Source organism: Aotus nancymaae, unplaced genomic scaffold (genome assembly GCF_030222135.1).
Source record: "Aotus nancymaae isolate 86718 unplaced genomic scaffold, 86718_ANA_hifiasm-v0.15.2.pri h1tg000020l, whole genome shotgun sequence".
NCBI lineage: Eukaryota > Metazoa > Chordata > Mammalia > Primates > Aotidae > Aotus > Aotus nancymaae.
The window spans coordinates 65,850,203-65,874,448 of record NW_026988432.1 but is presented as its reverse complement, the minus strand read 5'-3'; the positions used below and the strand labels follow the sequence as shown (position 1 = coordinate 65,874,448).

Sequence of the window (24,246 nt, the reverse complement as noted above, 5' to 3'; positions counted from 1 at the left end):
ATTCCCAACTTGCTCAAATTGCGTTACTTGCTCTCCAGGCATGCTTTGGCTGTCATTTGGGGTGTACCTTTGCCATCATCCTAGGCACATCTTTCATCCTTTTATAGTAGGTCCTGCACTCATTTGCTAGGGCTTCCATAATAAAGTATCAGAGACTGAATGGCTTAAACAACAGAAATTTATTTTCTCACAGTTCTAGAGGCTGGACGTCTGAGATCAAGCTGTTGGCAAGGTTGATTTCCTTTAAGTCCTCTCTCCTTGCCTTGTAGATGGTTGTCTTCTCTCTATGTTCACAGTCCTTCCTCTGTGTGTGTCTGTGTCCTAATCTCTTCTTATAAGGGCACTGTTCGTACTGAATTAGGGTCTACCCATATGACCTCATTGTACCTTAATTACCTCTTTAGAAGCCATATCTCCAAATACAGTCACATTCTGAGGTACTGAGGTTAGGACTTCAGCATATAAATTTTGTGACCACATTCAGCCCGTAACAGATTGCTTCTTTCCTGGATATGTCTTCTTCCTTGGTTTACTTACCCTTTCATTTTGGCAAAGCATATCTTCTAGCAGCTTTGAGAATTGATGTGTAGAGAATCATTTTTTGAGACCTTATATATCTGATGATGCCTTTGTTTTTTCTATGCAGACAATTAGTTGACTTGGTTTGACCAGCTATATTTATTGGTAATAATTCTATTTCAGAATATTAAAGGCTTGCTACAGTTTTCCTAGCTTCCAGTGCTGCTCTCAAAAAATTCATTGCCACTCTGATTCTACATCCTCTGTGAAAAATGCTTGAATTTTTCCACTCTCTGAGGGGAAAAAATATTTTAAGTTTCTTTATTTTGTCTCTGGTTTTATGAAATTTCATAATGATATCTCTAGAGCTGGGATTAATTTTATTCTTTGGGGAGTTCAGCACTTTATGGATGCTCTCAGTTGAGGAACTCATTCACTTCAGTTCTGAGAATATTTTCGTAAATTATTTCATTGATGCCTCTCTCCCCACTTCTCTGTTTCTGTAACTCTTATAATTTGGTGTTGAATCTTTATACTGATTCTCTACTTTTATTGTCTTTTGTCCCATTTTTTTTTCTTTATTTAAGAGATGGAGTCTCTCTATATTGCCCAGTCTGGTCTTGAACTCCTGAGCTCAAGTGATCTTCCCATCTCAGCTTCCCAAAGTGCTGAGATTATAGGCTTGATTATACCTGGCCTCCTTCCTATTTTCTAATTCTTTGTCTTTTTGCTTAAATTTCTTCAACTATATTTTCAATGTGTTTACTGAGTTTTTCATTTCTGTTTTCATAATTTCCAATAAATTTTTGTTGTTATTGGTCTCTAAATTTTTTACTTAAAAATTCTGTTTTCTACTTGATGAGGTAACCTAACTTATTTTCCTGAGGCTAACAGGAGACAAATACATATCTTCTTGAATAATCTCTAATTTTCTCAGGTTGTGATTTTGCCATTTGTGTGGTTGTTTGTATTTGTTTTGACCTCTGAATTTCTTATTAGAAACTTTCCTTAAATGTTCAGTAATCTTTGCCTGTCCAAGTATATTTAAAAAGGTAGAACTTAAAAAGAAAAGCTGTATCACTCAGGCTGAAGTGCAATGGCACAATTGTAGCTCGCTGCAGCCTCAACCTCCTGGGCTCAAGCAATCCTCCCACCTCAGCCTCCCATGTAGTCGGGACTACAAGCATGGGCAGCTAGGCTCAGATAATTTTTTTCTTTCTTTCTTTTTTTTTTTTTTAGAGATGGGGGTCTCACTATGTCATCCAGGCTGGTCTCACACTTCTAGACTCAAGTGATTCTCTCACCGTAGCCTCCCAGTGTGCTGGGATTTATAGACATGAACCACCATGCCTGGCCAGTCTGCAAGCTTTGTACATGTGTGTAGGGCTTGAAACTTGTGGGCCTCATTCATTGTCAGGTGGTCAAGCTGGGCCATTTAGTTGCATGTGTCAGATATCTGAATTCCTACAAAAGATGGTTCCCCCTTTCCCTTGGGCACATAAGGTGTGGCAGCCATGAGGAATATACCTCTTGGGTCTCTGACTGAAAGGATCACAACTGACTGATCTCTCCAGATGATCTGGTCCGAATGCATCACTGCATTCTTGCCAAGACCACTCTTCCCATTGGCTGCCCCCAGTCAATGACTAAGAGTTGCAGGAATACGGCCACGCGAGGTGGCTCATGCCTGTAATCCCAACACTTTGGAAGGCCGAGGAAGGCGGATCACCTGAGATCAGGAGTTGGAGACAAACCTGACCAATGTGGAGAAACCCCGTCTCTACTAAAACTACAAAATTAGTTGGGCATGGTGGAATATGCCTGCAATCCCAGCTACTCAGGAGGCTGAGGCAGGAGAATCGCATCACTTGAACCCAGGAGGCGGAGGTTGCAGTGAGCCGAGATCGAGCCATTGCACTCCAGCCTGGGCAACAAGAGTGAAACTCCATCTCAAAAAGAGTTGCAGGAATACTAAAGCAGGAACATTCCTACAAAAAGCAGGATTTATCTCATGGGAGTCTTTGGCTTAAAGATGCCTCATGGCCTTATCAAAACTTTCTTAGAACTGCACTGTAGTTTGTGAAATCCTATGATTCCTGGCTTCCCTCTTCCCTTCCATCCTTCCTTCTTCCCTTTGTTCCTTCCTTATTCCCACTTTCCTTTCTCCCCTCTCTTCTTCTTTCCTTTTTTCCCTCCTCTATTTACACAGTTCACACATGTGTCATGACTGTTATGTCTCCCAGTTTCCGCCAGTATTTTCCCAATTTTCTCTCAAGATTGTTTTTTCCTAATGAATCTCTTGGATGTCTTCTTGTCCCATCTTGGCATTTGCCTCTCAGAAGACTCCTACTAACAGAAATAGTGCAGAAATTGGAGTCTTAGAAAACAGATGAAAATATGGGGAGTTAGGATTTATTGACTCACCACTTGGCAGTGTTAAGGATGCCATCTTGAAGGGTAAGTAGACACAGAGTGTCCTGCCACATGGTCGTGGCCCAATTGCTAAAGATTTTACCAGTGGTGAACTAGGAAAATGTCTGGGTGGAGGGGAACACTCTTGCAGATAAAATAATTCAGGAATTTGAGAACTATGAGAACATTGCCTTCCATGACAGCTGAGTTGGATAGTCGCTGATAAATTGTATTAATGTATTAGAGATGGATAATTAGAAACAGCATCATTAATAAGCAGTTAATGGCCAAAAGCCATAAGACCTTTTTGGGAGTACACAAGGAGGCCCTTACCTCCTGCAATAGAGGGCAGCTACAGATGAGCTCCAGGATGTTTGACTTCTCAGCCAATAGCAGGTCTGTTATGCTAAGAGCAGAGTCTTGGTTTGGAAAACCTGGGACTCTGAAATATGGAATGGAGACAACTGGATGTCCACCATTAAAAATGTTGACACTGTACAGCCCCCATGCTTGCTTGCTTTGTTTTTTTGGGACATGATAATTTAATGTTATTTAATAAATAAGGGATAGTGACACTGTATATGTAGAGAGATAAATACACACACATATATGCACAGAGATGAGAAATACACACATATGTATAGATAATTTTAGATGTATATGTGTACATACATGTATGTTATATACTTTTTTATTATACTCTTAAGTTCTGGGGTACATGTGCAGAACGTGCAGGTTTGTTACATAGGTATACATGTGCCATGGTGGTTTGCTGCACCCATCAACCCGTCATCTACATTAGATATCTCTTTTAATGCTATACCTCCCCTACTCCCCCACCCCTCAACAGGCCCCCATGAGTGATGTTCCCCTCCCTGTGTCCTATGTGGTCTCATTGTTCATCTCCCACTCATGAGTGAGAACATGTGGTGTTTGGTTTTCTGTTCTTGTGTTACTTTGCTGAGAATGATGTTTTCCAGCATCATCCATGACCCTGCAAAGGACTTGAACTCATCTTTTTTTATGGCTGCATAGTATTCCATGGTGTATATGTGCCATATTTGCTTTATCCAGTATATAATTGATGGGCATTTGGGTTGGTTCCAAGTCTTTGCTATTGTGAACACTGTTGCAATAAACATATGTGTACATGTGTCTTTATAGTAGAATGATTTTTAATTCTTTGGGGATATACCCAGTAATAGGATTGCTGGGACAAATGGTTATTTCTGGTTCTAGATCCTTGAGGAATCACCACACTGTCTTCCACAATGGTTGAACTAATTTACACTCCCACAAACAGTGTAAAAGTGTTCCTATTTCTCCACATCCTCTCCTGCATCTGTGGTTTCTTGACTTTTTAATAAACGCCATTCTAACTGGCATGAGATGGTGTCTCGTGGTTTTGATGTGCATTTTTCTAATGAACAGTGATGAGCTTTTTTTCGTATGTTTGTTGGCTGCATACATGTCTTCTTTTGAGAAATTCTGTTCACATTCTTTGCCCACTTTTTGATGGGGTTGTTTGTTTTCTTCTTCTAAATTTGTTTAAATTCTTTGTAAATTCTGGATATTAGCTCTTTGTCAGATGGATAGATTCCAAAAATGTTCTCCCATTTTGTAGGTTGCATGTTCACTCTGATGATATTTTCTTTTGCTATGCAGAAGCTCTCTAGTTTAATTAGATTCCATTTGTCTATTTTGACTTTCGTTGCAATTGCTTTTGGTGTTTTATTCATGAAGTCTTTGCCCATTCCTATGTCCTGAATGGTACTGCCTAGGTTTTCTTCTGGGGTTTTTATGGTTTTAGGTCTTACATTTAAGTCTTTAATCCATCTTGAGTTAATTTTTGTATAAGGTGTACGGAAGGGGTCCAGTTTCAGTTTTCTGCATATGGCTTGCCAGTTTTCCCAACACCATTTATTTATTTATTTATTTATTTTGAGGTGGAGTTTCACTCTTGTTGCCCAGGCTGGAGTGCAATGGCACAATCTCGGCTCACTGCAACCTCCACCTACCGTGTTCAAGCGATTCTCCTGCCTCAGCCTCCTGAGTAGCTGGGATTACAGGCATGTGCCACCACACCCAGCTACTTTTTGTATTTATAGTAGAAATGGGGTTTCTCGATGTTGGTCAGGCTGGTCTCAAACTCCTGACCTCAGGTGATCTACCCGAGCCTCCCAAAGTGCTGGGATTACAGGCATGAGCCACTGCACCCAGCAACACCATTTATTAAATTGGGAATCCTTTCCCATTGCTTGTTTTTGTCAGGTTTGTCAAAGATCAGATGGTTGTAGGTTTTGTTATTTCTGAGGCCTCCATTCTGTTCCACTGGTCTATATATCTGTTTTGGTACCAGTGCAATGCTGTTTTGGTTACTGTAGCCTTGTAGTATAGTTTAAAGTCAGGTAGTGTGATGCCTCCAGCTTTGTTCTTTTTGCTTAGGATTATCTTGGCTACCTGGGCTCTTTTTTGGTTCCATATGAAATTTAAGGTTTTTTCCTAATTCTGTGAAGAAAGTAAATGATAGCTTGATGGGGATAGCATTGAATCTATAAATTACTTTCGGCAGTATAGCCATTTTCACAATATTGATTTGATTCTTCCTATCCATGAGCATGGAATGTTTTTCCATCTGTTTGTGTCTTCTCTTATTTCCTTGAGCAGTGGTTTTTAGTTCTCCTTGAAGAGGTCCTTCACATCCCTTGTTAGTTGTATTCCTAGGTATTTTATTCTCTTTGTAGCAATTGTGAATGGGAGTTCACTTATGGTTTGGCTCTCTGTTTGTCTATTATTGGTGTATAGGAATGCTTGTGATTTTTGCACATTGATTTTGTATCCTAAGACTTTGATGAAGTTGCCTGTCAACTTAAGGAGATTTTGGGCTGAGACAGTGGGGTTTTCTAAGTAAACAGTCATGCCATTGGCAAAGAGAGACAATTTGACTTCCTTTCTTCCTATTTGAATACCCTTTCTTTCTTTCTCTTACCTGATGGTCCTAGCCAGAACTTCCAATACTATGTTGAATAGGAGTAGTGAGAAAGGACATCCTTGTCTTGTGCCAGTTTTCAAAGAGAATGCTTCCAGTTTTTGCCCATTCAGTATAATATTGGGTGTGGATTTGTCATAAATTGCTCTTATTATTTTGAGATATGTTCGATCAATACCTAGTTTATTGAGAGTTTTTAGCATGAAGAGGTGTTGAATTTTATTGAAGGCCTTTTCTGTATCTATTGAGATAATCGTGGTTTTTGTCATTGGTTTTGTTTATGTGATGGATTACATTTATTGATTTGCATATATTGAATCAGTCTTGCATCCCAGGAATGAAGCTGACTTGATTTTGGTGGATAAGCTTTTTGATGTGCTGCTGGATTCAGTTTGCCAGTATTTTATTGAGAATTTTCACATTGATGTTTATCAGGGATATTGGCCTGAAATTTTCCTTTTTGTTATGTCTCTGCCAGGTTTTGGTATCAGGATGATGTTGGCCTCATAAAATGAGTTAGGGAGGTGTCCCTGTTTTTCTGTTGTGAATAGTTTCAGAAGGAATGGTACCAGCTTCTCTTTGTAACTCTGGTAGAATTCGGCTGTGAATCCGTCTGATCCTGGACTTTTTTTGGTTGGTAGATTATTAATTACTGCCTCAATTTCAGAACTTGTTATTGGTCTATTCAGTGATTTGACTTCTTCCTGGTTTAGACTTGGGAAGGTGTATGTGTCCAGGAATTTAACCATTTCTTCTAGTTTATTTGCATAGAGGTGTCTATAGTATTCTCTGATGGTTGTTTGTATTTCTGTGGGATCAGTGATGATACCTTCTTTATCATTTTTTATTGCATCTATTTGATTCTTCTCTCTTTTCTTCTTCATTAGTCTGGCTAACAGTCTATCTATTTTGTTGATCTTTTCAAAAAACCAGCTCCTGGATTCACTGATTTTTTGAAGGGTTTTTCATGTCTCTATCTCCTTCAGTTCTGCTCTGATCTTTCTGCTATCTTTTGAATTTGTTTGCTCTTGCTTCTCTAGTTCTTCTTCTTTTTTTTAAGTTCAGTTTTTTTATTGAACACATTATAAAAGAGGTTTAGTCAAAAGGACCAAAGTCCATGTCGTCATCATACTCCCCAGATTCTTCTTTCTTTGATTCCACTTTCTTCTCCTCAGCTGGAGCAGCTGGTGTGGCATCAGCTGCTGGAGCAGGTCCACCAGCCCCTACCTTATAGATGAGGCTCCCAATGTTGACATTGGCCAGGGCCTTTGCAAACAAGCCTGGCCAAAAAGATTCAACATTTATATCGGCTGCTTTAATGAGGGCATTGATCTTATCCTCCGTGATGGTCACCTCATTGCCGTGCAGCATGAGAGTTGAGTAGCTGCAGGTGAGCTCAGAGATGGAGGCCATGGTGCCAGTGAATGTGGGGCTAGTGCCGCTGGATGTGGTGCTAGTGGCTGCATGAAGTGAGGGCCTTACTTCAACATGGCCTTAGTTTCCTCGGAAGGACCAAGCACCATGGCAGCAGCTGAGGAATGCTTCTCTAGTTCTTTTGTGATGTTAGGTTGTCAATTTTAGATCTTTCCTGCTTTCTCCTATGGGCATTTAGTGCTATAAATTTAGTGCTCTAAACACTGCTTTAGCTATGTCCCAGAGATTCTGGTACACTGTGTCTTTGTTCTCACTGGTTTCAAACACCTTATTTATTTCTGCCCACATTTCATTATTTACCCAGTAGTCATTCAGGAGAAGGTTGTTCAGTTTCCACGTAGCTGTGCAGTTTTGAGTGAGTTTCTTAATCCTGAGTTCCAATTTGATTGCACTGTGGTCTGAGAGACTGTTACGATTTCCATTCTTTTGCATTTGCTGAGGAGTGTTTTACTTCCAATTATGTGTTCAATTTTAGAATAAATGCAATGTCATGCTGAGAAGAATGTATATTCTGTTGATTTGGGATGAAGAATTCTGTAGATGTCTATTAGGTCTGCTTGGTCCAGAAGTTAGTTCAAGTCCTAAATATCCTTGTTAATTCCCTGTCTTCTTGATCTAATATTGACAGTGGCAAGTTAAAGTCTCCCACTATTATTGTGTAGGAGTATAAGTCTCTTTGTAGGTTTCTAAGAACTTGCTTTATGAATCTGGGTGCTCCTGTATTGGGTGCAAATATATTTAGGATCGTTAACTCTTCTTGTTGCATTGATCCATTTACTATTATGTAATGCCTTTCTTTGTCTTTTTTGATCTTTGTTTTATCAGAGACTAGGATTTCAACCCCTGCTTTATTTTTATTTTTATTTATTTATTTATTGCTTTTTGCTGTCCATTTGCTTGGTAAATATTCCTCCATCCCTTAATTTTGAGCCTATGTGTGTCACCTTTGCACATGAGATGGGTCTCCTGAATACAGCATACCAATAGGTCTTGACTTTTATTCAACTTGCCAGTCTGTATCTTTTGAGGCATTTAGCCTGTTTACATTTAAGGTTAATATTGTTATGTGTGAATTATTTGACCTGTCATTATGATTCTAGCTGGTTATTTTGTCTGTTCGTTGATGCAATTTCTTCATAGGGTCAATGGTCTTTACAATTTGGCATGATTGTTGTTGTTGTTGTTTGAGATGGAGTCTTGCTCTGTTGCCCAGACTGGAGTACAGTGGTGCAATCTCAGCTCACTGCAACCTCCACCTCCCTGGTTCAAGTGATTCTCCTGCCTCAGCCTCCCAAGTAGCTGGGATTACAGATGCCCATCACCACGCCTGGCTAAGTTTTTTATTTTTTTAGTAGAGACGGGGTTTCATCATGTTAACTAGGATGGTCTAAATCTCCTGACCTCATGATTTGCCTGCCTCAGCCTCCCAAAGTGCTGGGAATACAGGTGTGAGCCACTGTACCCAGCCCAATTTGGTATATTTTTGCAGTGGCTGGTACCAGTTGTTCCTTTCCATGTTTAGTGTTTCCTTCAGGAGCTCTTGTAAGGAAAGCCTGGTGGTGACAAAATTTCTCAGTATTTGGTTGTCTGTAAAAGATTTTATTTCTCCTTCATTTATGAAGCTTACTTTGGCTGGATATGAAATTCTGGGTTGAAAATTCTTTTTCTTTTAAAAAAAAAAAACAGGAAGAAAGAAAGAGAGAAAGAAAAAAAATAAGAATGAAGAAGAGGAAGAAAAAGGAAGAGAAAGAGGGAGAGAGAACGGGAGTATTGCTTTATTGCCCAGGCTAGAATGCAGTCTAAAAATGGGAATTGAAAACCTCTTTTATGCCAATAATTGTGCTTAACAATGAAGACAGGAAGGAATAAGGGAAGAAAATAACAAACAAGCAGCCAACCAATATTTCATTTAAACTTATGAAATGCTATGCAATTGTTGAGGAGTGATTTACTTCCAATTATGTAGTTACTTTTGGAATAGGTGTGATATGGTACTGATAAGAATGTATGTTTTGTGTATTTGAAGTGGAGAGTTCTATAAATGTTTATTAAGTTTACTTGTTCCGGGTCTGAGTTCAAGTCCTGGATATCCTTGTTAATTTTCTATCTCGTTGATCAGTCTAATATTGACAATGTGATGTTACTGTCTCTCACTATTATTGTGTGGGAGGCTAAGTCTCTTTATAAGTCATTAAGAACTTGTCTTATATATCTGGGTGCTCCTGTATTGGGCGCATATATATTTAGGATCATTAGCTCTTCTTGTTGCATTGATCCTTTTACCATTATGTAATGTCCTTCTTTGCCTCTTTTTATCTTTGTTGCTTTAAAGTCTATTTTATCAGAGGTGAGAATTGCAACTCCTGCTTTTTATTTATTTATTTATGTTTGCTCTCCGTTTGGTTGGTAAATCTTCCTCTGTCCCTTTGTTTTGAGTCTTTGTGTATCGTTGCATGTGAGATGGGTCTGGATACAGCGTACTGATGGGTTTTGGCTTTTTATCCAGTTAATAATATATATGAGTTTAATACTGCCATTTGATGTTAGCTGGATATATTTTTGGAAAGGCTGAAACTGGTTGCTCCTTTATATGTATAGTGCTTCTTTCAGAAGCATCTGCAAAGCAGGTCTGGTGGTGGTGAAATCTCTAAGTACTTGCTTGTTTGCAAAATATTTTATTTTTCCTTCACTTTTGAAGCTCAGTTTGGCTGGATATGAAATTCTGGGTTGAAAGTTCTTTTCTTTAAGGATGTTAAATATTGGTCCCCACTCTTTTCTGGCGTGTAGGGTACTGCTGAGAGATCTGCTGTAAGTCTGATAGGCTTCCCTTTGTGGGTAACCTGACCTTTCTCTCTGGCTGCTCTTAGTATTTTCTCCTTCATTTCAACCCTAATGAATCTGACGATTATGTGCCTTGGGGTCGGTCTTCTTGAGGAATATCTTTGTGGTGTTCTCTGTATTACCTGGAGTTGAATATCATCCTGTCTTACTAGGTTGGGAAAGTTTTCCTGAATAATCTCCTAAAGAGTATTTTCCAACTTGGATTCATTCTTTTCATCACATTCAGGTACACCTATCAAACGTAGATTAGGTCTTTTCACATAGTCCCATATTTCTTGGAGACTTTGCTCATTCTTTTTTATCATTTTTTCTCTAATCTTGACTTCTCATTTTATTTCATTAAGTTGGTCTTCGAACTTTGATATCCTTTCCTCTGCTTGATCAATTCGACTGTTAAAACTTGTACATACTTCACGAAGTTCTCATGTTGTGTTTTTCAGCTCTATTAATTCACCTATATTCCTCTTCAAATTGTCTATTCTCGTTAGCATTTCATCAAACCTTTTTTCAAAGTTCTTAGTTTCTTTGCATTGGGTTAGAACAAGTTCTTTTAATTCACAGAAGTTTCTTATCATCCACATTCTGAAGCCTACTTCTGTTAATGGAACACACTCATTCTCCATCAGGGCTTATTCTGTTGCTGATGAGGAACTGTGATCCCCTGTAGAGGGAGAGGCATTCTGATTTTGGGTATTCTCAGCCTTTTTAAGCTGGCTTCTTCCCATCATTGTAAATTTATCCATCTGTTGTCTTTGTGATTTCTGACTTTCAAATTAGGTTTCTGAATGGACGTCCAACTTGTTGATTCCCAGCGCTGAAATCTGAACAATCCACTGCACCGGCCAAAACAGCGGTGTTGAGATTGATGGTGCTTTTCTGCCCGGGAATCAGCCAAAAGGGGACCCAATCCCACTCACTCTACACTAAGAACTGCTGCACTGAGGTGCCAGCAAAACCACTGCGCTGGCCACAAGAGTCACGCTGGCGACCTGTGGGGCTCCTCCACTGGGAATCTCCTAGTCCGTGAGCAACAAAAAGTCATCTGAAAGTGTGGCGTCCTCTTGTTCTCTGCACTTTCACTGGGAGCTACAATCCTGAGCTGCTAGTGGTCAGCCATCTTGGATCTCTCTCCGAAAATTCTTTTCTTTAAGAATGTTGAATACTGGCCCCCACTCTCTTCTGGCTTGTAGGCTTTCTACAGAGAGATCTGCTGTTACACCGATGGGCTTCCCTTTGTGGGTAACCTGATCTTTCTCTCTGGTTGCCCTTAACATTTTTTCCTTCATTGCAACCTTGGTGAATCTGACAATTATATGTCTTGGGTTTGCTCTTCTCGAGGAGTATCTTTGTGGTGTTCTCTGTATTTCCTGAATTTAAATGTTGGCCTGTCTTGCTAGGTTGGGTAAGTTCTATGCGATAATATCCTGAAGAATGTTTTCCAATTTGGTTCCATTCTCCCCATCACTTTCAGGTACACCAATCAAATGTAGGTTGGTCTTTTCACATAGTCCCATATTTCTTAGAGACTTTGTTCATTCATTTTCATTCTTTTTAATCTAATCTTGTCTTCACATTTTATTTCATTAAGTTGATCTTCAATCTCTGATATCGTTTCTTCCTCTTGATTGATTCAGCAATGATACTTGTGTATACTTCATGAAGTTCTTGTGCTGTGTTTTTCAGCTCCATCAGGTCATTTATGTTCTTCTCCAAACTAGTTATTTAGTTATCTATGTTCTTCTCTAAATTATTTAACTCAGTTATTTCTCTAAACTGGTTATTCTAGTTAGCAATTTCTCTAACCTTTTTTCAATATTCTTAGCTTCCTTGCATTGGGTTAGAACATGCTCCTCTAGTGCAGAGGAATTTATTATTATCCACCTTCCGAAGCCTACTTCTGTCAATTCATCAAACTCATTCTCTGTCCAGTTTTGTTCCGTTTCTGATGAGGAGTTGTAATCCTTTGGAAGAGAAGAGGCATTCTGGTTTTTGGAATTGTCAGATTTCTTGTGCTAGTTTCTCCCCATCTTCATGGATTTATCTACCTTTGGTCTTTGCTGTTGGTGATCTTTGGATGGAGGTTTTGTGTGGTTGTCCTTTTTGTTGATGTTGATGCTATTCCTTTCTGTTAGTTTTCCTTCAACAGTCAGGCCCTTCTGCTGCAGGTCTGCTGGAGTTTGCTGGAGGTCTACTCCAGACTCTGTTTGCCTGGGTATCACCAGCAGAGGCTGAAGAACATCAAAGATTGCTGCCTGTTCCTTCCTCTGGAAGCTTTGTCCCAGAGGGGCAACCACCAGATGCCAGCAAAGCTCTCCTGTATGAGGTGTCTGTTGGCCTCTACTGGGAGATGTCTCCCAGTCAGGAGACACGGCGGTCAGGGATCCACTTGAGGAGGCAGTCTGACCCTTAGTGGAGCTTGAATGCTGTGCTGGGAGATGTGCTGCATAGAGCCGGCAGGCAGGCATGTTTAAGTCTGCTGAAGCTGTGCCCACAGCTGTCCCTTCCCTCAGGTACTCTGTCCCAGGGAGATGGCAATTTTATTTATCCACTTCCCATACTTTCAAAGGTGTCATCCCTTCCTAGTAAGAGCTGACAGTTCTTCCATGATAGAAATAATTGCATAGGCCTCTTCCTGACAATACAAGAGGGGTATCCCTCAGAACCTACCCCTACTAGCTGTCCTGAGTGCCAAGCCAATAACTAGAATTGAATCCCAGCATAGCCTGGCTAGGACATGCTAGGCCTGATAGTAGGGGAAAGAGACTTTACTAAAAGAGTTGCTAGAATTGGCCAGCATGTACTATTAGGAGTCAAGGGAGTACTACTGGTATTGGATTTTGAGGGTTCCTATTCAAGGGGTCAGAATGGAAGACTGGATAAGCAAGAATTCATTATTCTGGGACACTTTCTCAAGACATAAGTTTTAACATAGCAAAAATCTCAAGGAATAAAGCAAACGCATTTAGTTCAAAAGCCTAGGAAGTCTAGGAAAAACAATGACTTAGAAGCCTAGAAAAAGCAATGACTAATACTCAGTGAAGCAGAGATGTCTGAGTTTCCCTTGGAGATGGTAGAGGAAAGAGAAGTGGGAATGTTGGAACAGGTATAATATGTGAGGCCAGAAGATCGCCTCAAACAGCCATGTTCCCCAAGAGGGCCCCAGGATGCTCCATTCACCAAGGCTGTTAGACATGTGCTTGCTAGAGGGGTACCAGCATTACTAAGATCTTCAGTGATCTCCTCCTTTGAAAGTCAGGAATGATGATAGGAGAGACAGGCACAAAGCTGGACTTGTGAATATCCATAGGGAAAATGGGGCCTTGACGTAATATAGGCTAGGCAGCAGCACTTAACCTCCAGAAGCCAAGAGGCTGAATTTAACATAGTGACGAGTAAGGCCAAAGGGACTCAGCCAACCAGGAGCAATAAAGGTAGTTAACAGCACGTGCTATCCCTTAGGGAAAAATAAGCAGGCAGCCAGTGAGCTGCTACTTGATATCTATACTCAAGGAAGCAAAATGAACCATCAGGACTCCAGAGAAAATCATCTCCCATAAAGTCATAATTTCTTGCCCATTTCCCATGCCCAAGCCAACTGCCTGGCTGTCTGCTCATGGATCTTGAAAGAAAAAGCCTGGAACATTGGAGACAAGGAGGCCTGGAGGTATGTGGATGAACATATAGAATAGGTCTCATTATTTCTTTAAAAGACTTTCACTCAATCCTCTTGGTTTTAGCTTCTGAACCTCTTCCCTACTCTTTCTAATTTCGGAGCTTTTGCGGGGGGGGATTTCACAGTAAATTGGCTTCCTTTGTGGCTGGGTTAGCTGGGGCGGTTAGCATATTAATCTGCTTTGTAGCTTCCAAATGTCATTACTTTTGTCTCCTCTCTCCCATCTCTTTTTTCTTGTAGGATTATGGTTTTTATTTTATATAATGCTTCATTGTCATTTTGTTGGTGATATGGTTTGGTTATGTCCCCACCCAAATCGCATCTTGAATTGTAGTTTGCATAATTCCCATGTGTCATGGAAGGAATCTGGTCAGACTTAGTTGAATCACGGGGTGGTTAGCCCCATGCTGTTCTCATGATAGTGAGTGAGTTCTCACAAGATCTGATGGTTTTATAAGGGGCTTTTTCCCTTTTGCTCAGCACTTCTCTTTCCTGCCACCTTGTGAAGAAGGACATGTTTGCTTCCCCTTCCACCATGATTGTACATTTCCTGAGGCTTTCCCAGCCATGCAGAACTGTGAGGCAATTAAGCCTCTTTCATTTATAAATTACTCAGTCTTGGGTATTTCTTCATAGCAGCATGAGAACAGAGGCTGGGTTCTAGGAGGGATTAGAGGCTATTGCCTTTAGGTGGAAGTTGGCAAATTCTTTACGACAGAGAATCCTATTCAAGTTTTCCCTGTCTCGGTCTATAATAGGATGTCTTGCTTAAGTTGTATTGCTTTCAAGGAAGGGTTGAGCTTGGCTAGCTTTTGACTGACAATCAACAAAGAATTCCTTTCAAGTTTTCTACCAGTCATTAAAGCAACCTCTCCTCAACTCCAAGATGATTCACCAAAATATTGTATATATAACCCAGATGTGATTTGGCCAGGCAGTCACAGTTATGATGATGGTAGGAGAACCTCTACTCATAGACACTGAATTAGCAAGTAACTGTACTCATCCAGGCCACATTACTTTAACTTATCCACAAGGATATGAAAAACAGTGTCAAACACTTTGCAAAAATCTGTATACACAATAAGCAGGTATACTTAGACTAGATAATATGGCACAGAATTTCTGGAATTTGGCAGAACTGAGTTTGAATGTTGGCTCTAATTCCTGCTCTACATCAGTTGGCAAACTTTTTCTTAAAGGGCCGGATAGTAAGCACTTTAGGTTTTGCAGTCCATATGGTATCTGTTGCAACTACTCAACTCTGCTGTGGTAGTGCAAAAGCAACCATAGACCATAAGTAAGCAAATGAATATGGCTGTGTTCCAAAATAACTTTGTTTAGAAAAACAGATGAAAGTCCTGATTTGGACCATGAGCCATACTCTGCTGATTCATGCTTTATGATAATATTTTTTTTGAGATGAAGTCTTGCTCTGTCGCCCAGGCTGGAGTGCAGTGGCGCAATCTCATCTCACTGCAAACTCTTCCCAGGTTCAAGCAATTCTCCTGCTTCAGCCTCCAGAGTAGCTGGGATTACAGGCATGTGCTACTACAACCAGCTAATTTTTGTATTTTTAGTAAAAAAAAGGATTTCACCATGTTGGCCAGGTTGGTCTCAAACTCCTGACCTCAGGTGATCCACTTGCCTTGGCCTCCCAAAGTGCCAGGATTACAGGCATGAGCCACTGCGCCCAGCTGATCATATATTTTTTTTAACCTTGGTTAGGTCATTTGTAAAAATGGTGTTAATGCTAACTACTTTTTAAGGTTGTTCTGGCACTTACCTAAAATAATATGAACAAAGGCAGTGAAGTGGGGTCCCACAATCAAATAGATATTGGGTTGAGTCTGGAGTTTGCCACTTACTGGTTACAGGTGACCTTGAGTAAGTTTTTAAACCTCTCTAAGGTCTATGGTCTGGCTAGATAGAACAAGGCCTAGGATAGTATAATTTGCAGAGGATTGCTTAATGGAGCATAGACATTCTGGTTCACTGCTCTATCTGTGGTTCTGGCTCTGACTGCAACCATGTAGATGTGCTATTTGTGACTCAGCCAAAAGCATTCACTTTAGCTCCAGATCTTTCTGAAGCACTTAGTAGTTTTTTTTTAGTAATTTTTTCAAACAGATATTAGGTGGCTTCCCCTCTCTTCCTTCCCATTTTCTCCTTCTTTTCCATTCATGCCTAGCACAGAGCTTTCCAAACAGGAGAAGAGATGTCAGTGTTTATTTAAGGAATGCAGTGTTTCAGTCCAGTTGGATTCAGCTATGCTTGTGGAGACATGCCTTTAATGACTAAATTTTTAGTTTTCAAGTAAAGCAATCAGATATTTCATCTTTTTACTGAAGTTGAAACACAAAGAAAAGAGCCTTAATCAAAATAGGGCTTTGAAGTTTGCCATCAAAAGGATTTCCTTATAGTAGCTGCTGCAGGCTTTTAAAATGATGGACGTTTAAAACTAGAGTGGGTTACTACTTTAGGAAGCTCATGTGTGAGTCTAATTACAACAAAGGACGATTCATTGAAATATCCTTCAATATTTCTAAAGTATTTGATTTAAATGGCAGTATCTGGTAAACAAAAGATGCCAAATGTCCTGCTAGTGAATATCTCAGAGTTCCTTTGTTAAGTAGTTTAAGCTGTGAAGTAGGAGCTACAGAGTTCTAGAAGCTGAAGCAGTAGCTAAAACCTAACATGGTTTGTGGAACTGTAAATTGGTGTAGCCTTCCTGGAAAGAAATTTAGGATATCTAACAAAATTTTAAATATACATAGACTGTGATCCAAAAACATAGTCCAAGATTATAATAGGACAAGTGTGGCATGCATAAGAATATTTAGACTATTGTAATTTTTAATAAAGAAAGCTCCATCAACAAGGGCTTGAGTAAGTCAATTAAAATACATCTATTGCAGTAGAATACTGTGTATAGTTTTTAAAAGATAGGTTTTTAATTTTTGGCGTGAAGGATATTTATGACATACGGCAAACAACAAAGTGTTCATTATCTGGACAGAATATGTATGAGAACATGTTCCTGTCTCTGTATTGTTTGAACTATTTATGAAGGTGATGCAATATGAGGGAAGAAAACAATGATGCTTTCTATTTGAAAGGAAAAAAATCAGCTGTGATTTTTAATTTCACTGCTCAGGAAACAGAATGAAGAATAGAATATTGGGCTAAAAAGATATATGATCATCCAATCTAATTTTCTCACATAGGATATAAATAGTAAGACACTTATCCTAACATAATTCTGTATTTAAAACATAAGTACAAATGTATTTTCCCAAAACTGTTGCTGAGAACTGTGATATGAAGTAAATTATATTTTCCCCTAAAATAATATAACAATTTATTTCATCATTAAAAATATTACAGATATAGCCAAAATGATTTTTATAAATTAAAAAATGCATACAACATGCAAAAAAAATACAATAGTGTCATAAGTTGAAGTATCTAGACTTGCACAATAATAATACATAATACATGTTCATAATTTAATAAAATTTTAATTGATTTATCAGAATTTTGGTGGCATTAGGGGATAATTTATATGAAGCATGTTACTTATAAATTGTCCATGATAATTTTAAAAAAACTTCCTTTTTTATTAGTAAAGTTTTACGTAGCAAATGGAAACACTTGAAACACTTGGTATAAAATTGTTTTATACCAAGCTAGAAATCTTGCCATCCTCTTTCATTTCTCTCCCTTCTCTGTCTCTTTCTTGTCTAACAGACATCTCTGAATTTATAGCTTATTTATAATAACTGGAAAGACTGACAAACTCAGCTTTGAGGGCTATTTCCCAACCTTATTTTCATTAACAAACTCCTTTCATAGTGCAATATCTCTAACCCCATTAGAATTTTTATATGCCTTTTTCACCAATATTTTGTTATGAAAATGTTCACATATATAGGAAAGCTGAAGTTGTACAGTGATAAATCCAATCATTACATTCTACAATTGTCAATATGCTGTTCTACTGATTTCATCATCTGTCTCTCCATTCTCTATCCATGTACCTATCCCTCCATCAGTTCATCTTACTTTATGTATTTATTTATTTAGAGACAGAGTCTTGCTTTTGTCACCCAGGCTGGGGTGCAGTGGGATGATCTTGGCTCACTGCAACCTCTGCCTTCAGGATTTAAGTGATTGTCCTGCCTCAGCCTCCCGAGTTGCTGGGATTACAGGCTCCCACCACCACAGCCAGCTAATTTATGTATTTTGAGTACAGACGGGTTTTCACCATGTTGGCCAGGCTGGTCTCAAACTTCTGACCTAAAGTGATCCACCTGCCTCAGCCTCCCAATTCAGCTTATTTTTTTAATGCATTTCAAAGTAAGTTGCAAAACTGAGCTCACTGGCTCGCACCAATGTAATCCCAGCTACTTATAAATCCCTTGAAGCCAGGAGTTTGAGACCAGCACCTGGGCAATACAGTGAGACTATCTCTACAAAAAAAAAAAAAAAAAAAAAAAAAAAAAAATCCAAGGTGGCATGTGCCTGGAGTCCCAGGCACTCAATAGACTGAGGTGGGGGGATCACTTGAACCCTGGAGTTCAAAACTGCAGTGAACTCTGGTCATGCCACTGCACTCCAGCCTGGGCAACAGAGCAAGATCCCATCTCTAAAAATATAAAAAAAAGAAAGTTGCAGACCTGAGTACATTTTATCCCTAAACACTTTGGCTTGCAAATACTTATCTAGATCATCATATTTTTATAGTGTTGTTTTTATTTCAAGGTAAAATTTAAATATAATGACATAAATATATTAACTGTAGCATTCTATGAGTCTTTAAAAATGCAAAACTCCACCCAAGTCCTATCTAGGAAACATTTCATTACCAAGAAGATTTCTTTGTGTCCTTTCCTAATCAGTCCCAACTTTGCCCATATGAAGAAACAACTACTGTCCTCATTTTTATACCACAGATTAGTTGTGCCTATTCTAGAATTTACATAAGTGCAATCGCACAGCACTATTTTATGTAAGGCTTCTTTTGCTCAACTTGTTTTTGAGATTCATTCATGTTGTATGTTTTAGCAGATCAGACCTGCTTTCATTTTATTATTTTAAAACTTTTTACTTAATTTTTTTTTTTTTTTAGATATGATATTGTTCTGTTATCCGGGCTGGAAAGCAGTGGCACAAACATAGCTCAATGTAGCCTCAACTTCCTGGGCTCAAGTGATTCTCCTGCTTCAGCATCCTGCATAGCTGGGACTATAGTTGCATACCACCATGCCCAGCTAATTTTAAAAAATATATTTTTTAGGGTGGGTGTGGTGTCTCATGCCTGTAACCCCAGCACTTTGGGAGACTGAGGCAGGTAGATCACCTGAGGTCAGGAGTTCGAGACCAGCCTGGCCAACATGGAGAAACTCCATCTCTATTAAAAATACAAAATTAGATGGGTGTGGTGGTACATGCCTGTAATCCCAGCTACTTGGAAGGCTGAAGCAGGAGAATCGCTTGAACCCAGGAGGTGGAGGTTGTGGTGAGCCAAGATCGCAGCATTGCGCTCCAGCCTGGGCAACAAGAGTGAGACTCTATCTCAACAACAACAAAATTTTTTTATTGAGACAGGGTCTCACTGTATTGCCCAGGCTTGTCTTACACTCCTGACCTCAAGCAATCCTCCTGCCTCAGCCTCCCAAATCACTGAGATTACAGGTGTGTGCCACTGTGTCTGGCCAGTCCATTCTTTCTTTGTTTTTGAGACAGGATTTCACTCTGCTGCCTGGGCTGGAGTGCTGTGGTATGATCACGGCTTACTGCAGCCTCGACCTCCCCAAGCTCAGGTGATCCTTCTACCTCAGCCTCCTGAGTAACTGGAACTACAGGCGTGTGCCACCATGCCTGGCTAATTTTTGTATATTTTTAGAAGCAAGGTTTCATGATGTCGCCCAGGCTGGTCTCCATAGTTCATTCCTTTTTATGGCTGAGTAGTATTACATCATTTAAGTATGGCACAACTAATTTGATCTCTTCTCCAGTTGATGGACATTTGGATTGTTTCCACTTTAGGGCTGTCAGAAGACAAAATTACAACAACTTAGTCTAAAGATTGAATTGGCTTTTATTTGCCATCCTGGAATCAGGCAGCACCTCATTCTATAAAGTGGAATGAGTGATGAGCTGAGCAGACATTGGCTTTGTAGGCAGGACAGGGCTAAAGAAGGCAGAAGCAAAGAACAAAAAGCAGATGGGTCTTTTCAGTTACTTTCCTTGTGGTACTAAACACAGGGAAATTCCTTATGATGCTGACTCAAGTTGACTGCAATCTTTAGAAAAACCAGCCCATGTCACTGTTCAGTTTGATTACGTGATGGTTAGTACAAACGACATCATTCTGGTTTGGTCTAGTCTCCCAGGGCCCAGTGCAGGAGGCTAGTCCAAAACAATGGCCTCCCATAACCCTTGTTTAACTGGACAATTTGGAAAGAAGCTGCTACAAACATGTCAAGAAGTATGCAAGGTCTGAAATGTCATCCTATTTGCAAGATTACAAATCAGCCTGCTGCAATTTCGTGGATGCTGGCAGATAACACAAGACTCCTGAGTGAGTGACAATTTTCTTGCTAACAGCAATAGCAGTGGCCACAGTTACTGGAATTGGTGAGCATTCCCTAAGTCCCAATATCCACAGGGTGACGTGGAGAAAGCCAAGTGACATCTGCATTCAGTTATGCAGGTGTTACAAGAGAGGAATCCTGAGCTTAAGAATTCCTAATCTTTTATAACTACCCTGGAGGGTGACATTATTGTTATCTTCCAAGGCTATTTTCTGTACAAACATCCAGATAGCTCAGAAAAAGCAGCCAGTGCTTCTGCTCACAAGATGCATAAAACACCAGAGACCTACAGAGAATTGTCTCCTGACAGACCATTCTTGTACAAATCTTTTTGTGAACATCTGTTTTTATTCCTCTTGGGTAAGATCCTAAGAGTAGTCCTAGCTACTTGAAAGGCTGAGGCAAGAGAATTGCTTAAGCCCGAAAATTCAAGGTTACAGTGAACTATGAGCTACAGTCACACCACTGCACTCTAGACTGGGCTACAGAGTGAGAATCTGTCTCAGGCATAGAAAACCTTTCATAGAGACGTTTATCGAACCTTTCCAGTGTTCATAAATTTCACAAAAAGTCTGAGGTGTGACCAGCTACACATTTTACCAAAAAAATCTGTGGCAGTGGCTCATACCTGTTATATATTAATAGCAACTTGGGAGGCTGAGGTGGGAGGATCACTTGAGCCCAGGAGGTCAAGATGTCAGTGAGGCATGCTCATGTCACTGCACTCCAACCTGGGAGATAGAGTAAGACTCTATCTTAAAACATGTATTTCTTGTATATATAAAAATATATATTAAATACATTTAATATATATATTTAAAAATACATATGTTTATATATAGCTATATCATTCTTTTCCTGAAGGGCTATTGCAGGGTTCCACCATCTTGCAGCTGCCTGAGACATGGCTTCTGTTTGTAAGTCCCTATGAAAAGTTTCTTTCTAGGCTGGGCACGGTGGTTCATGCCCGTAATCCCAGCACTTTGGGAGGGAGATGGGTAGATCACGAGGTCAAGAGATCAAGACCATCCTGGCCTACATGGTGGAACCCCATCTCTACTAAAAACACAAAAATTATCTGGGCATGGTGGTGCGTGCCTGTAGTTCTAGCTACTCGGGAGGCTGAGGCAGGAGAATCGCTTGAACCCGGGAGGCGGAGGTTGCAGTGAGCCAAGATTGTGCCACTTCACTCCGGGCTGGTGACAGAGTAAGACTCCATCTCAAAAAACAAAAAAAAGAAAATGTTTCTTTCTGAGAAACTGGAATTGTCAGCCTCTTTCTTTGGCCTCTCAGCTTCCTTAGCCTTTGGGAGCAGGTTTGCACAGTCTGGCTCACTGCAGAACATTTGGTGAACTAGCCAGGAGCTGAGGCCAAGAAATGGGTAAAAGCACTGAAGCATCCTTGGGGGAGACCCCAGGGTGGTGCCACCTCTCTGTGAAATGGTGCAGCTCATGTTTTAGATGCTTGTGGACCTTGTCGTGAGTATAGGGATGCTCCCCAAATACTGGCAGGCTTACAGCGACCTTTAGCTGAGAGCCACTTACCCCACCGCAGCAAGGGAGGGCAGAAAGCGGTGAACAGCCCTGCAGGGGGGTGGCCACCTCTGTGAACAAACTGGAAGCCCGGCTAGCAGCAGAAGCAAAAGTAAAAGAGCTTGAAGAGGAGGCCAGGCACAGTGACTCTCATCTGTAATCCCAGCACTCTGGGAGACCAAGGAGGGAGGATTGCTTGAGCCCAGGAGTTTGGGGCTGCAGTGAGCAGTGACTACGCCACTGCACTCCAGCCTGGGCAACAGAGCAAGACTGTGTCTCTAAAACAAGAAATTTTAAAAATTAATTAATTAATGAACTCTGTGATCAGAACTCAGCTTAATTAAAGGCTGGTATTATGGTTGTGTTGTGTGTGGGGGAGAAAAAACTGATTTTTTAAATTTCTTATTTTGTTGAGACAGGGTCTTACTCTGTTTCCCAAGCTGGAGTACGGTGGCACTATCGTGGTCTCTGCAGCCCTGACCTCTGGGCTCAGGAAATCCTCCCACCTCAGCCTCCCATTGTATTTGGCACTACAGGGGCTTACCACTACACCTGGCTATTTTTTTAATTAGAAATTTCTTTATTATTACTTATTCTTATTAAGCGCCAGCTTAATACTGCAGAAAGTTTCAAATCACCCTTGATAACCCACTTTCTTTTCTCCTGCCCGAATTCTTGATCAAGAGTTTTCGAAGTAAGGACATGCTCTTCTCTCTTCTGTATAAAACTTTATGAAATAAAGGCAAAAGATTGTGTACATCTTGCTGGAAAATGCTGCCCAGGGCTCTGGAGATGGTGGCTGCCTGAGCTCCCTTCACTGTCCGGGTGCTGAAAGACTCTTGTTCATGAACTGTCTCTTCACAAAGCAAGTCAACCACTTGCTGGGTTTATCATTCTGAGGGTCGAAAACTTTCTCACAAAGTCTCAGTCCAGTCTCTTGCCTTAGCTGCTGTAAACAGGCTCTCATCACTTCACCTTCCTGTTTGTTTGCAGGTTTGGCATAAATTGCATTAAGTGGAAAACCAGGCTCTCCAGGAAGGGGAAAATCAGTAATTCCCAGTGTATACATTTCTTTCTCACCTTGGCTTTTGGAATTGCACTTTTGGAATTTCCTCAGACACTCAGAAATGTGGAGAGTTATATATATCAAGGTCCTATCAGCTTCATTCTTAATTTCATAGTTCTTAAAGAAGACATTGGCCTTGAAGTAACAGATGGCTTCATCCACAATATCTGTATCTTTTGTCTCTCTGCAGGCAGGTCCTTTGAATTGACTTCTGATAGGTAACAGTGCCATGTTTCCAATGATTTTGGTGTCAGGATCCATGAGAGAAGAGTGGTAAGCCAGCATCTCGGCAGCGCCCGGGTTTCAACCCAGAGGAGCGGGGTCGAGTTACAGCGGTGCCCACCCAGCTAATTTTTAAAACTTTCTGTAAAAACGAAGTCTCACTGTGTTGCTAAGGCTGCTCTCAAACTCCCAGGCTGAAGCGGTACTCCCACCTCAGCCTTCCAAAGTGCTGGGATTATAGCCATGCGCCATCACGACTGGCTGTCTTCTCTTTTTGCATCCTGTACCTGGGAACTTGTTTTCAGTTGACTGAGCATCCCTCCCCTTTACAAAATGTATATGTTTGGTCCCTCTGTGTGGTGCCTTTCTTGCTGGTATGGTTTTTGCCTTTTGGAAAACTTGAAATTGCCCCAGTTTGCCTCCTCTAAAAGTTAATTTTCAATTTCCTTCCACTCCTGCTCCTCCTTCATATTCTATCTTCAAGACCACATGAAGAAATCTAGAGGAGACTTCTAGCAACCCTGAGACCTCTTAAGAACATAGAAAAAGGTGTCACATATCCACTTTGGGGGGTTTTCTGCCTTCTGTATGGAGCCCCAAGAGTCAAGGGGAGGTTTCTCTTGGGTCTAGAGTTCTGTTCTCTTTTGCGGTGAGTTCTCTGGTCTCTTTAGCTTTGGGAGTACCGTGGATGCCTTTATGTTATTAGAGAACATGACCTTTGGGTGTGCAGTGGCTGAAAAGTCACCGGTGAGGGCTGCAGTTTTGGAGGTGGCTGACAAGGTTTATAGAAGCCGTAATGACTGCAGGGGGCTGCTCGTTTCTTTGCATGTTTAGATAAGAAAAGCATGGCTTGGACACCTAGAGGCTATGTGTGTTAGTCCATTCTGCATTGCAATAAAATAATCACCTTAGGCTGGATAATTTATAAAGAAAACAGGTTTTTTTGGCTTACAGTACGT

At 40.4% G+C, this 24,246-nt stretch overlaps 2 protein-coding genes across 3 annotated transcripts; both read right to left on the bottom strand.

Moving 5' to 3' along the window:
- Positions 1-7,015: 7,015 nt before the first annotated feature.
- LOC105713200 (large ribosomal subunit protein P1-like) lies at positions 7,016-7,333 on the bottom strand. 2 transcript variants are annotated; one of them, XM_012446794.2, is made up of 2 exons: positions 7,263-7,333; positions 7,016-7,187 (listed from the first exon to the last, which is right to left on the bottom strand). In XM_012446794.2, exons 1-2 carry the CDS (start codon positions 7,331-7,333, stop codon positions 7,016-7,018), a joined length of 243 nt encoding a protein of 80 aa, XP_012302217.2. The 2 variants fall into 2 exon arrangements, with proteins under 2 accessions (XP_012302217.2, XP_012302216.2); XM_012446793.2 differs by having other exon boundaries at positions 7,016-7,333.
- Positions 7,334-22,813: 15,480 nt separating this feature from the next.
- LOC105713189 (actin-related protein 2/3 complex subunit 3-like) lies at positions 22,814-23,350 on the bottom strand. The gene has a single exon (XM_064378998.1). The coding sequence runs from the start codon at positions 23,348-23,350 to the stop codon at positions 22,814-22,816; it is 537 nt and encodes a 178-aa protein (XP_064235068.1).
- Positions 23,351-24,246: the final 896 nt, after the last annotated feature.

Excerpts from the sequence above, each read along its gene's own strand:
- LOC105713189 (XM_064378998.1), bottom strand. The coding sequence starts at position 23,350 with ATGCTGGCTTACCACTCTTCTCTCATGGATCCTGACACCAAAATCATT.
- LOC105713200 (XM_012446793.2), bottom strand. The coding sequence starts at position 7,333 with ATGGCCTCCATCTCTGAGCTCACCTGCAGCTACTCAACTCTCATGCTG.